The sequence below is a fragment of the Sceloporus undulatus genome, chromosome 2, assembly GCF_019175285.1.
Source record: "Sceloporus undulatus isolate JIND9_A2432 ecotype Alabama chromosome 2, SceUnd_v1.1, whole genome shotgun sequence".
Lineage (NCBI taxonomy): Eukaryota > Metazoa > Chordata > Lepidosauria > Squamata > Phrynosomatidae > Sceloporus > Sceloporus undulatus.
The window spans coordinates 1,411,382-1,427,034 of NC_056523.1; the positions used below are offsets into that span (position 1 = coordinate 1,411,382).

The 15,653-nt window shown below is 43.2% G+C and overlaps 2 protein-coding genes across 3 annotated transcripts; both read right to left on the reverse strand.

The window, feature by feature from the left end:
• Nucleotides 1–606: 606 nt before the first annotated feature.
• LOC121923050 (zinc finger protein 92 homolog) lies at nt 607–4,694 on the reverse strand. The gene is made up of 4 exons (XM_042453176.1): nt 4,594–4,694; nt 3,931–4,052; nt 3,368–3,494; nt 607–1,796 (listed from the first exon to the last, which is right to left on the reverse strand). The coding sequence occupies exons 2-4, from the start codon at nt 4,042–4,044 to the stop codon at nt 1,738–1,740; spliced, it is 300 nt and encodes a 99-aa protein (XP_042309110.1). The 5' UTR covers nt 4,045–4,052; nt 4,594–4,694; the 3' UTR covers nt 607–1,737.
• Nucleotides 4,695–6,701: 2,007 nt separating this feature from the next.
• On the reverse strand, nt 6,702–13,989 carry LOC121922988 (zinc finger protein 471-like). 2 transcript variants are annotated; one of them, XM_042453035.1, is made up of 4 exons: nt 13,912–13,989; nt 13,728–13,822; nt 12,915–13,051; nt 6,702–8,643 (listed from the first exon to the last, which is right to left on the reverse strand). In XM_042453035.1, the coding sequence occupies exons 3-4, from the start codon at nt 12,955–12,957 to the stop codon at nt 7,124–7,126; spliced, it is 1,563 nt and encodes a 520-aa protein (XP_042308969.1). In that variant the 5' UTR covers nt 12,958–13,051; nt 13,728–13,822; nt 13,912–13,989; the 3' UTR covers nt 6,702–7,123. The 2 variants fall into 2 exon arrangements, with proteins under 2 accessions (XP_042308969.1, XP_042308970.1); XM_042453036.1 differs by lacking the exon at nt 13,912–13,989 and adding an exon at nt 8,752–8,848 and having other exon boundaries at nt 13,728–13,901.
• Nucleotides 13,990–15,653: the final 1,664 nt, after the last annotated feature.

Below are 15,653 nucleotides of genomic sequence, written 5' to 3' on the forward strand. Positions count from 1 at the left end.
AATGACAGATGATAGAAAGAGAGAGAAATGATATAAAGAAAGCCAGACATGGAAAGATGGAAGGATAGAAAGACAGATGATAGACAGAAAGAGATTGAAAGAGAGAGAAAGAAATGACAGACAGACAGAAAGTCAAACACAGAAAGATGGAAAGATAGAAAGAGAGATGATAGATAAGAGACTGAGAGAGAGAGAGAAATGATAGAAAGAAAATCAGACATGGAAAGACAGAAGGATAGAAAGACAGATGATAGACAGATAGAGATTGAAAGAAAGAAAGAGAAATAGATAGAAAGAAAGGTAGACATGGAAAGATGGAATCCAAAACACTTCTGGTCCCAAACATTTCAGAAAAGAAGGGAGACTCAACCAGTCTAGACATCCATCCATCCATCCGTTCCATACTCCCTGGCGAGAACAGAAAATTGCGGGTATTCAAACCCCATTTGAGAATTCCCCATACTATAAATCCCAAGACCCCATAGGACTAAGCTGTGATGGTTCAACATGGTTATCACACTGGTGTAACTGCCCAGTGTGGATATAGATGCTGCGGAGGATGACTTATTGCCTGGGGAAAAGAGTCCCTAACCCACTCCTTTGTAGGCCTCAGGTTATTGCTTTTTTAAAAAATATATTTTTATTAAATACATACATTTGAATACCTAAAACATTTTTAAAACACACAAAAAATAACATAACCAGCAACATAAGAATACAAAATAAACAAGCAAATTCATCATTACATATTTCAAAAGTGCTGGTTGACTCTACCTTATCCAAAATCCAAAATATTCCAAAATCCTCCACGAGTGGCTGAGAGATAGTGGCGTCTTTCCTTTTCCTGATGTTTCAGCGCATGCAAACTTTATTTCATACACAAAATTATTTTTAAAAATATTGTGTATAAAATTACCTTTAAGCTATGTGTACATTTTATTTGTCTTTTTAAATTGATGTGTGTTTTGACCAATGTGTTTTAAATTATTATTATTATTAGTAGTAGTAGTAGTATAAGGGATATCAGAGACTCACCAAATACTAGAGTTGGAAAGGACCCCCAAGGACCACCCAGTCCAATCTCCTTCTGCCATGCAGGAATAGATAGGATCCTAGACTTGGAAGGGACCCCCAAGGGGCACCCAGTCCAACCCCGTTTTGCCATGGAGGAATACATAGGATCCTAGACTTGGAAGGGACCCTCAAGGGCCACCCAGTCCAACCCCGTTTTGCCATGCAGGAATACATAGGATCCTAGACTTGGAAGGGCCCCCCCATGGGCTTCCAGTCCAACCTAAACATCAAATCAAAGTTACAGAACTGATACATTCCCCCATTGTAGTCTCAAAAAATATAACAGGTGTGTCCCAATCTTTCTTAAAGCAAACCAAAGCCTTTCCTTTGATTAACATGGGCTCTGTCTGCACTGCAAGAATAATGTTTTACACCGCTACAACTGCCATGGCACAATGCTTATAGAATCCCTGGGATTTGTAGTTTGTTGTGTTAAACTGGATAAATTCTTCAGTGTGGATGTAGCCTGAGTGGAAACATCCAGCCAGATCTACTGTATAGTCTCATCAAACCTGGTGCCAGACGGTTTCTCTGCATGCCCAAGTTTTTGACTTAAATAGGATCTGAAAAATTAAATCCGGGATCCACTCCATTCCCAGACGAGAAATGGTCCCATCGCACGTCTCAAGCAGGAAACCGCGTCTCTCTTTCCTTCTTGCAGCGCTAGACGAAAGGAGCGTCTCCTGCTTCCAAGCGGGCGATGAGGTCAGGTTTGGGCAGCTCTTCCAGAGAAAAAAGAGGGAAGCTAGTCAATCGTCTGGGCAAAGCATCCAGAGACTCAGAGGCTGTGTCCGCACTGCAGAAATACTCCAGCATGACACTGCCTTAGCTGCCATGGCTCCGTGCCATAGAATTCTGGGATTTGCAGTTTTGTGAAACATTCAGTCTTTCTTTGTCAGAAAGCTGTGGTCCCACAACAAACTGCAGTTCCCAGGATCCCATAGCATCGAGCCATGGGAGTTAAAGCAGTGTCAAACCAGATTATTTCTGCAGTGAAGCCATAGTTTACATTTGACTACTGAACCCCAAACTGGTCTTTGTTATCCCATTATTATTATTATTATTATTATTATTATTATTATTAGCCTGTGTTTAAAGATCTCTAAAGGAGGAGACTCCATTACCCTCTGAGGCAGCGTCTTCCACTGTTGAACAGCTCTGACTGACAGGGAGTTCTTCCTAATGTTTAGGTGGAATCTCTTTCCCCTTAATTTGAATCCATTGTTCCTGTTCCTATTCTCTGGAGAAGCAGAAAACAAGCTTGCTCCATCCTCAATATGACACCCCTTCAAATTTTTAAACCAAGTGTCACGTTGAGAATAGAGCAAGCTTTCTTTCTGCTCCTCCAGAGACTAGGACAAGGAGCAAAGGATGCAAACTACAGGAAAAGAGATTCCACCTAAATATTAGGAAGAACTTCCTGACATTAAAAGACACAGAAGTGTCTTCTTTGCAAGGCAGAAGGGGGTTGGACTGGATGGCATTTAGGGATCCCTTCCAAATCTACGGTTCCATTTATCCAGACAAAAAGAAAGGGCAGATTAGAGGAAAGTCTGGGAAACTATACGGATTAAATAGAAGGGAAAAGAGTTGAGTTTGGTAATCCTAGATCATAAAGGATAAGATGACACTAAAGAATATATTTTGGTATAAAATGATATAATATAAACATTTTGATATAACAATGATATATTGGTGTATACTGATTGGGTGTCATACCCATAAACTTCAGTCACAATCCAGAAGTTTATGGGTCTGCCATTATAAAGGATAGGTGGGGAAAGGGGAAGACCAATGTCGTGGAATAGCAATATAGGGAAGTCAAGAGAAATCGGAAGAGAACTAGTATTGGAATGATAGGCAAATGAGGGAACAGATGGGCTAAAGGGGATATTGTTTAAGACTCTGTTTACTTTCTAGGACCTGGGGTTGATGGCAAGCAAAGTAACACCTTTCCTTCCTGGGACAGATGCGGGAGACAGCAGGGTGATCCCTTCCAACTCTAGGGCTCTGTATATTCCTACATGGCAAAAGGGGGTTGGAATGGATGACCTTGGGAGGTCACCTCCAAATCTATAACTAATGAAGGTGTGGAGTTTTCAGGCCAGCTTCCATCTGTCCATCCATTGGGAGTGCTCTGACTGTGCCTTCCTGCATCTCAAGTGGGGGTTGGACTGGATGACCTTTGGAGGTCCCTTTCCACTTCTAGGATTCCATGACTGATAAAAATATGGGAGAGCATCAGCCAAAACGAGGGACTAATTGGCCCATTAAAAGGAAAGGGGTCCCTTACCGAGGGATACCACGTGCCCATAATTCTCCATCATGACCTCCTCATAAAGAGCCCGCTGGCCACTGTCCAAGAGGTCCCACTCTCCTTTGGTGAAATAGACAGCCACTTCCTCAAAGGCAGCCAAGTGCTGAAAGGAAGAGAGAGGAAAACAATAACCACTTTTCGTCACCTCTTGTTTTTGCAATTGCAGGGGAGGGGACTTAACAATATTTCTGTACGACACTATTATTATCATTATCATTATTATTGGTGGGGAGGGTTATAAATAAACATTATTATTATTATTATATCGGTGGAAAGGGTGTTATAAACAAATATTGTCAGTGTTGTTGTTCTTGTTATTATTACATTGGTACAAAGGGTGTTATATTGTTTTTGTTGTTGTTGTTTATTGTTGTTGTATAATTATTAGTATAAAATATATACTACATTCCTAGAGGGGACATATTGGTACATCCTGACCTATATAATATAGTACAAATATTAGAATAATGACAAGGATAATAATAGGCTAAAAAGTCATGTCAGCAATGACAGACCAGCCGAGTTTGCCGCCATCTTACTTGGTCCGGTTGGTGCCAGATGAAGCTAAAGGCCATGGGAAGAGAAGGCTCTGGGGCGACTCTTTCTCTTCCGACCCACAGAGAAGAGGAACTGGGTCGGACCTCCAGCGCCATGTCTAAACCTGCAGGGAGAGAAAAGGGGGGGGGGGAGGAGGGTGTTATCTCTGCCTCTTTTGCCCCTTTGGATGGGAGAGGAGGGAGCGTGGTGGTCTCCTTCTTTGGGGGCTTTCAAAGAGAGGCTGGATGCCCACTTTCCCAATATGGCAGAAGGGGTTGGACTGGATGGCCTTTGGGGGACCCTTCCAGCTTTGGGATTCTAGGTTGAGGGAGCAGTGGCCCTACAGTGAGCCCCCCACATTGACTGGGGAGACGTCTGAAGGGCCACCACGGAAGAGGGGAGACTGCCAAGTCCTCCAGGGCAACTCTATGGTCAACTTTTCATGGAGGGAATATGTTCAAGCCATGAACGGCTGACCCTATAGACGCCGAACGTGTGGATCCAGAAGGTCGGCTGTAATAGTGATATCTATAGGATGATGGCAACCTTCTCCCCAGCAAAGGCCTTTATCTCTTTTGGCATTTTCAAATGCAGAATTAAAATCAGTTCAGTTAAAGGCAAACAATGTGACTGCCTTATTATTGTTGTTGTTGTTGTTTCCTTACCTCTTCCTGCTGCCCTCTCCAAAGACCCCCCCCCCAGGAAATGTAATGGGAATGGACGATGGAGGAGACTATAATGGGGGGCTGTCTCTGCCCTCCTCCCTTCCCCCCTCTCTTCCTGCCTCTCTAGGAAACAGCATCCAGCTCTTGTCTTCCCTTGGAGGACTACGCTGCCATTCCTCCTCCTGCTGCTGCGGGAAAGAAGAGTTCTGCCTCCTAGAGAGGCAGGAAGTGAGGCTAATTAAAGGAAGGGAGGGCTACTTGAGTGTGAGGAAACCCGCAGGTTTTTTAAAAACACTATTTTTTAGCCTGAGAGAAGGCCTCTCTAGGAACCGCCAGGTCCTCCAGCGCGACTCTATGGTCAAGACCTGCCAGGCGTCAACCACAGAATTGTGCTGGAAGACCTACAAACGCCTAGAGAAGCGTTCTCTCTGAACAGTCTCAAATCGGAAGGGCTGGCTGGCTGCAGGAACGATTCCACCCTGAAATGTCTCCCATGATTCAGAAACACAGAGCTTAGGCCTTCCCAGCCGGTGCCTTTCCTCTCTCAGGCGGCTGGCCTTCTCTCTGCCTTTGGCACAAGTAATGAAGCCCCCCTCCCGGTTTCCTACAACCAGCCCTCATCCACAAAGTCAAGCATCTGTGGCTTGAGAATACTCAAAGCACATGCTCCCTCCACATTCACTGGGGCGAGGGATGAAGGGCCCAAATAAATAAGCCATGATCCTTTCTAACTAAAGGACACCTCTCTAGGAATCCCCAGGTCCTCCAGGGCAACTCTATGGCACTGAACACAGAATCCTGCTGGTGCTGGAAGACCTACAAATGCCTCAAGAAGTGTTTTCTCTAGGAACCTCTAGGTCCTCCAGCACAACTCTATGGTCAACCTCTAGCAGAGTTACACTGGAGGACCATCATAATCAAAACTGCAAATGACCAAACCCCCATGGTCTAGCTCTGCTCAGGTCTTGCAATCTCAGGGCAGCCATGGCTTCCTTAATTGAGTCCATCCACCTGGAATATGGTCTTCCAGACCTACAAAAGCCCCAGTCATCCGCAGCAGAGCTCAGGTCTTGTAGGCTCAGAACAGTGCCTCCCTTTATTGATGAAGGGCCCAAAACGGCCATAGAGTGCCATGCAGGAATCCACAATTAAGGCATTCCTCATTTTGTAGCAATGGAAATATGATGAGGAAAGAAGAGGAAACGGAGGAAAGGAGGCAGAAACTGGGACATTTTTAAAACAGCTGAAAAAGTGCGTTGACAATTACACTTGTCCCTGCCAGACTGGGAGGGACAGATGGCAGGCAATCCTATTTGTCCTGAAACCATTACAGTGCACAAGGACACAATCCAATGCACCAACCTCTGCCAGGAATCACAGAGCCCTAGAGTTGGAAGAGACCGCAAGGGCCCTGATCCAGTCCAACCCCCCTTCTGCCATGCAGGAAATCACAATCAAAGCATCTCCATTGACAGATGGCCATCCAGCCTCTGCTTAAAGACCTCCAAGGAAGAAGCCAGGCAGCCCTTCTGATGTCTGAGCTGGAATAACCATTAGCCTGTAGAGCACTGTATGCACTGAAGAAATACACTAATTACAATACCAAGTAAAGAAGTTGTTAAGCGTAAGAAATTATGCCTCACCACACTGAGAAAGAAACACAGGAAGGCATAAAAGAAGAAATATAATTAAAGTATTTATTATTTATTAACGTTAATGTTAACACACAATCTAAAGAGCAGCTTAGAATATTGAAGAACATCTTGGAAGAAAATAAAAACTTATTATATAACTCATGAAATTTTACTTATTACAGTTAACATCTGAGGAAGTAGACTGAGGTCTAGGAAAGCTCATGCTGCCAATTTCTTTCGTTCAGTGAGTTTCAAAGGTGCAACAAAATCTCTCTACATACTGGCCTGTTACAGACTGCCAAAATAAAGCTGCTTTGGGTCTCTTTGGAGGCATGCTATTTAAATGATGCATGCATCCTAAGAATCCGGAAGCCACACCAAAGCTGCACTCCAGTGCTTAGGAATGGAGTGTGGCTTTGGCGCGACCTCCGGACTCTTAGGACCCATGCATCATTTAAACAGCATACCTCCAAAGAGACTCAAAGCAGCTTTATTTTGGCAGTCTGTAACAGGCCCCTGATTCTACAGACTAACATGGCTACATCTTTGAATTCTAATGCTATAAGGAAATTTAAAAAATTAAAAAGAAAAACTTTACGAACAGCTGTACAAGTACATATACTTGTAGTGCCTTCAAGCAAAAGTGCAGGTGACAATCACAGAGTATTCAGCGCATGGAATGACCCCTGCCAATCCTCAAAGTACCATTCTGACAGATGCTCTTTCCACATTCAATTCATTTATAAGGTTTCGTCCCTCTGTGGGTTCTTTGATAGTTTTCCGCTATTATGGAAGGTCTTTTCATAGTCCATACATTTATATGGTTTCACCTCCATGCAAATTATTAATATATCAAAGATGAACTACTACTGACAATCTTACCACAATTAATGCAATTAATGTTTTGGTCCCATGTGGGTTCTCTGATGTAAACGCAGATGTTCGTTCCGATTGAAGCTCTTCCCACATTCCAGACATTTGTAAGGTTTCTCCCCTGTGTGGATTCTTTGATGGGAGCGCAGATTTTCTCTGATACTGAAGCACTTTCCACATTCCGTACATTCATAAGGTTTCTCTCCTGTGTGGATTCTTTGATGTAAAGTTCGACTTCCACTGTGACTGAAGCCTTTCCCACATTCCAGACATTTATATGGTTTCTCCCCCGTGTGGGTCCTCTCATGTGAACGGAGTTGTTCTTTCTGGCGGAAGCCCCTTCCACATTCTGTGCATTTATGTGGTTTCTCCCCTGTGTGGATTCTTTGATGTCTATGTAGATGTGACCTTGAATTGTAGCTCTTTCCACATTCCATGCACATGTATGGTTTTTCTCCTGTGTGGATTCTTCGATGTACATCTAGACCTCCTTTTGTACTGAAACTTTTCCCACATTCTATACATTTAAAAGGTTTCTCCCCTGTGTGGGTTCTTTGATGTGAACGTAAATTTCCACTGATACTGAAGCTCTTTCCACATTCTGGGCACTTATAAGGTTTCTCCCCTGTGTGGGTTCTTTGGTGTTTAATAAATGATCCACTCAAACTGAAGCTCTTTCCACATTCCATACATTTATAAGGTTTATGCCCTGTGTGGGTTCTCTGGTGTATCAAACATGATGAACTACTAGTGAAGCTCTTTCCACAGTCCATGCATTTGTAAGGTTTCTCCCCTGTGTGGCTTCTCTGATGTGAACGCAGATTAACATTCTGACAGAAGCTCTTTCCACATTCCATGCATGTATATGGTTTTATTCTTGTATGTGGTTTTACTTCATGTGACTTGCACTCATATGGGTTCTCTCCTGTATGGGTTCTCTGATGTGACCGCAAATTTCCATTCTGACTGAAGCTCCTTCCACATTCAGTGCATTTATAAGGTTTCTCCCCTGTGTGGGTTCTCTGATGTGAACGGAGATGTTCTTTCTGACTGAAGCACTTCCCGCATCCCATGCACTCATAAGGTTTCTCCCCTGTGTGGGTTCTCTGATGGGACTGAAGATGCCCACTCTGACTGAAGCGCTTTCCACATTCCATGCAAGCATATGGTTTTTCTCCTGTGTGAGTTCTTTGATGTAACTTTAGATTTCCACTATTAATGAAGTTCTTTCCACATTCCATGCATTTACAGGGTTTCACCTTTGGGTGGATTCTTTTCTGTCTTAAATGCCATTTACTTCTGAATTTTTTTGCACTGAAACAACACTCTTCTCTGCTTTCACTTGTGACATTTTCCAGGATGGTCAGGATTTCACATGTGTCAGAATCCTGAGAAGCAAACAAGTCCTCCATTCCTTTCTTTGATTGCTTTCCTTTGTTCATTTGTCCTTTCTTTTGATATTCCAAAGTCTCTTTTCCTGGTTTATTCTTGTTCCTTTCTGACAGAGCTCCTTCCCAATCATCCTCACTATATCGCTTGTTACCTGTTTGAGTAAAAAAGGAAAGAAAATCCCATTAGGAGTTGTGAACATAATGTTTAATATTTAGGAATTCAGAGCTTGGAAGCTAAATAGATTAGGGTTGTGACTTACTGTAAGTGGGTCATAGTGTTATCAGGTATTCCCTCAGAACAGACAGACAGCCCTCTATATCCATGGATTCTTTACCCACAGATTTAACCACCTGCAGCTTGTAAATATGCCAAAAAGATTAATTCTATAACACAAACCTTAAATTTGTTTTTTTTTTGTTTTTTACAAGGGACACCGTTTTACTATGCCATTATATTTAATGGAACTTGAGAATCCACACATGGATTTTAGTATCCATGGGTGTCCTAGAACCAAACCCCAGCAGGCCCCACTGTATGACTAGATTCATCCATGTGCATATCAGGGATCTTGTTACTTTGACAAAACAGTACATCATGCACATCAGGTACATGCAAAAACCCCTGCATTCACACCTAACTCTCTAAAAGGGGGATTTTACTGAACATGCAGCATGATCTCTTTTTTTTTTTTTTTTTTTGATAAAATTACCAGCTTGTTAGATAAGAATGCGGTGGACATAGTATATCTTGATTCCAGTAAGGCCTTTGACAAAGTTCCCCATGATATTCTTGCAAACAAGCTTGTAAAATGTGGGCTAGACAAGGCAACTGTTACATGGATTTGTAATTGGTTGACCGGACGAACCCAAAGGATGGTCAGCAATGGCTCTTTTTCATCCTGGAGAAAAGTGACCAGTGGGGTCCCACAGGGCTCTGTCCTGGGCCCAGTGCTATTCAACATCTTTATCAATGACTTGGATGACAGAATTGGGGGCATACTTATCAAATTTGCAGATGACACCAAATTAGGGGGAATAGCTAATACTCCAGAGGACAGGATCAAGATTCAAAATGATCTGAATAGACTAGAAAGCTGGGCCAAAGCTAACAAAATGAAATTCAACACGGAGAAATGTAAGTTACTGCACTTAGGACAGAAAAATGACATGCATAGATATAGGATGGGTGACATCTGGCTGAATGAAACTACGTGTGAAAGGGATCTAGGAGTCCAAGTAGACCATAAGTTGAATATGAGTCAACAGTGCGATGCAGCAGCTAACAAGGCCAATGCAATTTTAGGTGCATCAATAGAAGTTTAATGTCTAGTTCAAAGGAAGTCATAGTGCCACTCTATTCTGCTCTGATCAGGCCCATCCTGGAATATTGTGTCCAGTTCTGGGCACCACAAGTCAAAAAGGACATTGAGAAACTGGAGCGTGTCCAAAGGAGGAGGACTAAAATGGTGAAGGGTCTGGAAACCATGTCCTATGAGGAACGCCTTAAGGAGCTGGGGATGTTTAGCCTGGAGAAGAGAAGGTTAAGAGGTGATATGATAGCCCTGTTTAAATATTTGAAAGGATGTCATATTGAGGAGGGAGAAAGCTTGTTTTCTGTTGCTCCAGAGACTACAAACCGGAAAAATGGATGCAAGCTACAGGAAAAGAGATTCCACCTCAAGATTAGGAGGAAATTCCTGACAGTAAGGGCTGTTCGACAGTGGAACACACTTCTTCCTCGGAGTGTAGTGGAGTCTCCTTCCTTGGAGGTCTTCAAACAGAGGCTGGATGGCCATCTGTCGGGGATGCTTTGATTTGGATTTCCTGCATGGCAGAATGGGGTTGGACTGGATCAGGGCCCTTGCGGTCTCTTCCAACTCTACGATTCTATGATTCTATGAATATTTGTGCAGTGTCAAACAGATCTTAGCAAATTTGCAAGGATATTCAGTCTGGAATTAAAAGCAATTTGAAACTGTCATTAAGCAGAGAGTGAGAGTTGAGAGTTGAGAGAAAAGTGTTCAAAAGTTAAGTACTTTCCGTAATCCACACACAGACACCACAGAGAGAGGGAGGAAACTAATAAGGAGCTGCAGTGTGCAGGGAAAGCAATAGCATTAGCATTTAACTTTCTATACCACTTCATAGTGAACAGTTAGAATAGAATCATAGGATGGAGCAAGCTTGTTTTCTGCTGCTCCAGAGACTATAACATGGAACAATGGATGCAAACTACAAGAAAAGAGATTCCACCTCAACATTAGGAGGAACTTCCTGACTGTAAGGGCTGTTTGGCAGTGGAACACACTCCCTCAACGAATAGTAGTGGAGTCTCCTTCCTTGGAGGTGTTTAAACAGAGGCTGGATGGCCATCTGTCAGTGATGCTTTGATTGACATTTCCTGCATGACAGAATGGGGTTGGACTGGATGGCCCTTGTGGTCTCTACCAACTCTATGATTCTGTTAAGGAAAAAGCAACATGGGATATACAGTAAATGAAATAAAACATGTATGTGAGAGTCAGGATGACTCAGCAGAAGCCAATTGGAAACCACACAGGTGTAAATGGTAATACAATTAACAAGTCCTGAATGCCAAGGACAAGAAATGTAAAGTGGATAATTGGACACACCTGAGAATTGTTAAGTGGTCAAGGCTGAGATGATGAAATCATTAATTGTAGGATGAACCAAGAGAACCAATGAGAATGATGTACACGCCTACTGGGTGGAAACAGACAACAGTGGGTGGTACCATGCATTGACTATAATAATGACTATGAATCCCAATGTATTTTGTGGGTAGTAGAGTGAGGAGTAGAGTATTGTTGTATTGGAGCTGTATATAGTAGAATAAAGTACTGTAGATCTTTTATTTAAGACTACTGAGTTGTCTGGTGTCTTGGGTGAAGCTACAAGAACCAACTGGATCCTGAAGAAGGGTGAAGACTTCTGTGGAAGCAAGAGTGAGAAGGCTTAGAGAGTTTGTCAGGGTCTTCAGCCTGTTCTCTGTAACTCTTGCTAAGCTATAACCACTGGCCAAAACTGGTCAGCGCGGTGCACAACCAGGTGGTGAGTTCAAGCCAGAGGTGAAGAGCTACAACTCCCATCATCCCTGACAGATTCTACTATTCCTGATCACGGGAGTTTATTGAAATCAGCTTTCCTAAAGTCTGATATGCGGGAAATGTGTATGTGACTATGCCTGGCTTCTCCTTTGCACTGTATAACAAACTCCAGAAGAACATGGTCACCCCCATCTAAGGATCCCACCACTTGCACCCATTAACCAGGTCATCCCTGTTGGTTAGGATCAGATCTAAAATGGCTGAACCCATTGTTGCCTTTTCTACCTTTTGGACAATGAAATTGTCTTCCAGGCATGTGAGGACTTTGCTAGACCTTAATGTTTTGGCTGAGTTTGATTTCCAACAAATATCAGGATAGTTGAAGTCGCCCATGACTACTACGTCTACAATTGTAAAATCTGTAAGCCAGTTGTCCCCAACAAGCGGGGTACTCATTTTATCGACATACAAAAGGATGGAAGGCTGAGACCATCCCGCTGGGTACGAGGTGTGAACATGATTTCAGTATCTCACCCAGACTCTGAGATACCAAGGTCTCATTCCCACTATAGTTTAAACAGGATCATGATTTGATACTATCTGTTTTAAAAGAGCATGGTTCCCACTTAATATGAATCACTAAAGCGGGGGGCATACTTTTTGCCCATTTAACCCACGTCAAAAAGACGCTGGTTTTTTCAGGTTCTTTTGGGCTGAATCAATTTATTTTCAAATAAATCGATTCAGCCTAAATGTGGACCAAGCAGATTCGAATCTGCCCTCGGCCTGCCTTCCCCGCCCCTGGCCTCCTTCCGTCTCCTCCCACCTGTCAAGCGCTCCAGCCATGCCAGGGACGGAGAAGGGCCCTCCAGTGCAAGCCCCATTCTTCTGCTGTCCTGGTGGCGCAGTGGTTAAATTCCTGCACTGCAGCCACTCACTCAAAACCACAAGGTTGCAAGTTCAAGACCAGCAAAAGGGCTCAAGCTCAACTCAGGCTTGCATCCTTCCGAGGAGGTCGCTAAAATGAGTACCCACATTGTTGGGGGAAATTAGCTTACAGTTGTAAACCACTTAGACACTGCTTAAGTGGTATGAAGCGGTATATAAATAAAGCTTGTTTCAACTTAGCCCCTCGTGTACAAAAACGGTTTTCATTTTATAACACTTCCTTGCTATTAGGGACCTTCCTCCTTAGCAGGTTTCTTTGACATCTTCTGGCAAGGAGAGTGGTTTCTAAGAACATTATTATTATTATGTTTACTATTAAGTTTATTTATACCCCGCCTTCCTCCCAGTAGAGGGACTCAAGGCACAAGAGGAAAGACAAATACCAAGTGAAGAAAATGATCTCTTACCTGGAGAAGCCACCTTCCCATCGTCCTCCATTCTGATGTCCATGTAGGGATCTCTCTATCCCAGATCCAGGAGATCTCATTCCTCCTCAACCAAGTACACCCCCATCCCACTCTGGGAGAAAGCTGGGATATAGATCCTTGAAATGAAATGGAATATAAATAAATTTCCCCAAAGGAGAATAAAGTGTTACACAACGATCAAATTAAAACATTCATTTAAAACAATGATTTAAAAATAGGAATCAGAACTGCAAATAAACAAATCCGCAAAAACCAAAGCTGCAAATGTGGAGGGGCAACTGTCCAGTTATGCCTTTTGAACCTCAGGCACAGGGCAGTTGTGAAGATGGCCCATAGAGAATCATTGCAGATTGCCTGCCCATAGGGAAACACAGGGATTATTTGCCCATAGAGAATCATTGCAGATTGCTTGCCTATAGGGACACATTGGGAATTGCTTGCCCATAGAGAATCATGGGGATTATTTCCCTTTAGGGGGAAACATAGGATGTGTCTCTAATGCTGAAGGCAAAGCGAAACGTTTCCCACAAGGCTGGCATTTTTGTATGGCTTCTCCTGTGTGGACTCTCGTAAGCGCTGTGTTTCTCTAAGAGGAAATAGTCCACTTGATTCTCTATGGGCAAGTAATCCCTATGTTTCTCTATGGGCAGCAATCTCCAATGGTTCCCTATGGGCAGCTATGCTTTCCCTATGGGCAAGCATGGCTTTCCTATCGGTAAGCGCTGTCCTTTGTTTTAGGACGTCCCTCTTTTAAACGCAAAATAAAACAGAGTACTAGGTTTGCATTTTTACCTTTCCTGCTGCTGTCTCCAAAGACCCCCTTCCTTCCTTCCTTCCTTCCTTCCTTCTTTCCTTCCGCCTCTCCAAAGGAGCAGAACTGGAAATAACTGAAAGGGAAAAGGATATAGTTAGAGGCGGAGTGCTTTCTGCTCAAACCTTCCCCTCCCCCCCAAAAAAATCAGCCCCCCAAAGTTACTGCCTCTCTAGGAAACAGTTTTCAGTGCTCTTCCTTGGAGGACTGTATGGCCATTCCTCCTTTCAGTCCTCCAGGGGGAAAGAGACGCTCTCACTCCTAGACAGGCCGGAAGAAACTAACAGGAAGTAAGCGTGGAGAATTAGTCAAAAAGAAACGAGTGCTACTTCCTAGAGAGACAGGAAGTCTGACCGATTGCTCTAAAAGGAACAGATGCCCACTTCCTAGAGGGACAGGAAATGTCGACAATTCCTAGAGAGGCAGGAAGTGTGCCTCATTTATCTAAAGGGACTGAGTGCTACTTCCTAGAGAGGCAGTGATTGTGGGAAATGGTCCTGAGTGTTACTTTCTAGAGAGGCAGAAAGTATGACAATTGGCTTGAGAGGAGCGAGTGTGGCTTCCTAGAGCGGCAGGAAGTGTGGATAATTGCTCTCAAGGAACAGAGCTCCAGATCCTAGAGAGGCAGGAAGAGTGAATGATTGCTCTAAAGGAAATGAGCACGACTTCCAAGAGTGGAAAGAGCAGAGAACTACTTCCTAGAGAGCCAGGAAGTGTGGATAATTGTACTCTATTTCCCAGAGAGGCAGGGATGTGGATAACTTTTGGCCTTCCAGGTATTTTGGACTTCAACTACCAGAAGCCCCAGCTAGCTTGGCTGACAGTCAGGAATTCTGGGAATTGAAGTCCAAAACATCTGGAGGACTGTAGAGGCTAGATTTGAATTGGGATTCATGCCCAGGAGTTGGAAAATACAGTACTAAAATGTATTGAGAGCAAAGGTTGCCAGGAAGAGAGATGGGGGGGGGTCTCACTTATGATTTACAACAATTGAAAATACACCGGTTCCGTTAAATCCGATTCAAAATAACACAGGTGTTATCCCGCGTTCCAAATCGCTTTTTTTTCTTCGTTCTCATGTACCAACTGAATCGCTGTAAATGATCTGCTTTCGTTCCTATTCAAGAATGAATCGGTGTATATATAACCCGGTTTTAGCTTTATTTCGTTTGCACTCACCTTTTTCGGCTGTCAATCAAAGCGACGTCATCATGACGTCACATTAATTTGGAGTAACATCCTCTGTTCCGGAATGGAAAACCATTTGGAAACAGCTCCTCACTCAAGATTTTAAACCCAAATAAAGGAAGCACTGCAAGAGACAGTTTGGGGACGATGAAACTAAATATATCGATAACAATTGGATCGAGGGATAGAGACATACATTGGGATATCCAATAAGGGCGAAGGGGCCTATATGTTTAAATTCATATGAAACCTTCTTTGTTCAGAGTAGTGGTTCACTTTGAAATCTGGACCCCAGTAATTTGAATGTATTTCCTTCTGGGGACGCTGCAGCAATAAACTATGTTTTCCTTTCCAGTCTGGTTATGATTCTGGCTTTTAAATTAATCTGCTACAGGACCAAATGACGAGAACTAAAAGGACTGAGTATTTGGTAGAAATTGGAAGGAAAGAAGGGGGTCATAAGTGTTCATGGCAAGGAGGAAGAGGTAAAAGGGGGAGACATTCAGGGTAACTGTGGGGGTGGTTGAGGTTTTATTCCTGAGGACAAAAAAGGAGGGATGTTAGAGACACAAAGAGAGAGAGAGAAAGAGACACCCCAATGGGTTCTTTACTGGGGGGTTGATTAAAAGGGAACATTTACCTGTGAATGTTCATTTTCTGAACTGAACTGAATGGCAGAACCTTGTATGGAAAAGGTTTCCCCTGGTAAGCAATGTGTA

Bases quoted from the DNA above. Each gene is read 5' to 3' on its own strand.
- LOC121923050 (XM_042453176.1), bottom strand. From the start codon at position 4,044: ATGGCGCTGGAGGTCCGACCCAGTTCCTCTTCTCTGTGGGTCGGAAGA. The intron at 3,495-3,930 runs GTAAGATGGCGG...TCTTCCTTTCAG, and splicing joins TCTGGCACCAACCGGACCAA to CACTTGGCTGCCTTTGAGGA. The intron at 1,797-3,367 runs GTAAGGGACCCC...TTTCTCTGGAAG, and splicing joins TGGGCACGTGGTATCCCTCG to AGCTGCCCAAACCTGACCTC.
- LOC121922988 (XM_042453035.1), bottom strand. From the start codon at position 12,957: ATGGACATCAGAATGGAGGACGATGGGAAGGTGGCTTCTCCAG. The intron at 8,644-12,914 runs GTAAGAGATCAT...TTACTCAAACAG, and splicing joins TGGGAAGGTGGCTTCTCCAG to GTAACAAGCGATATAGTGAG.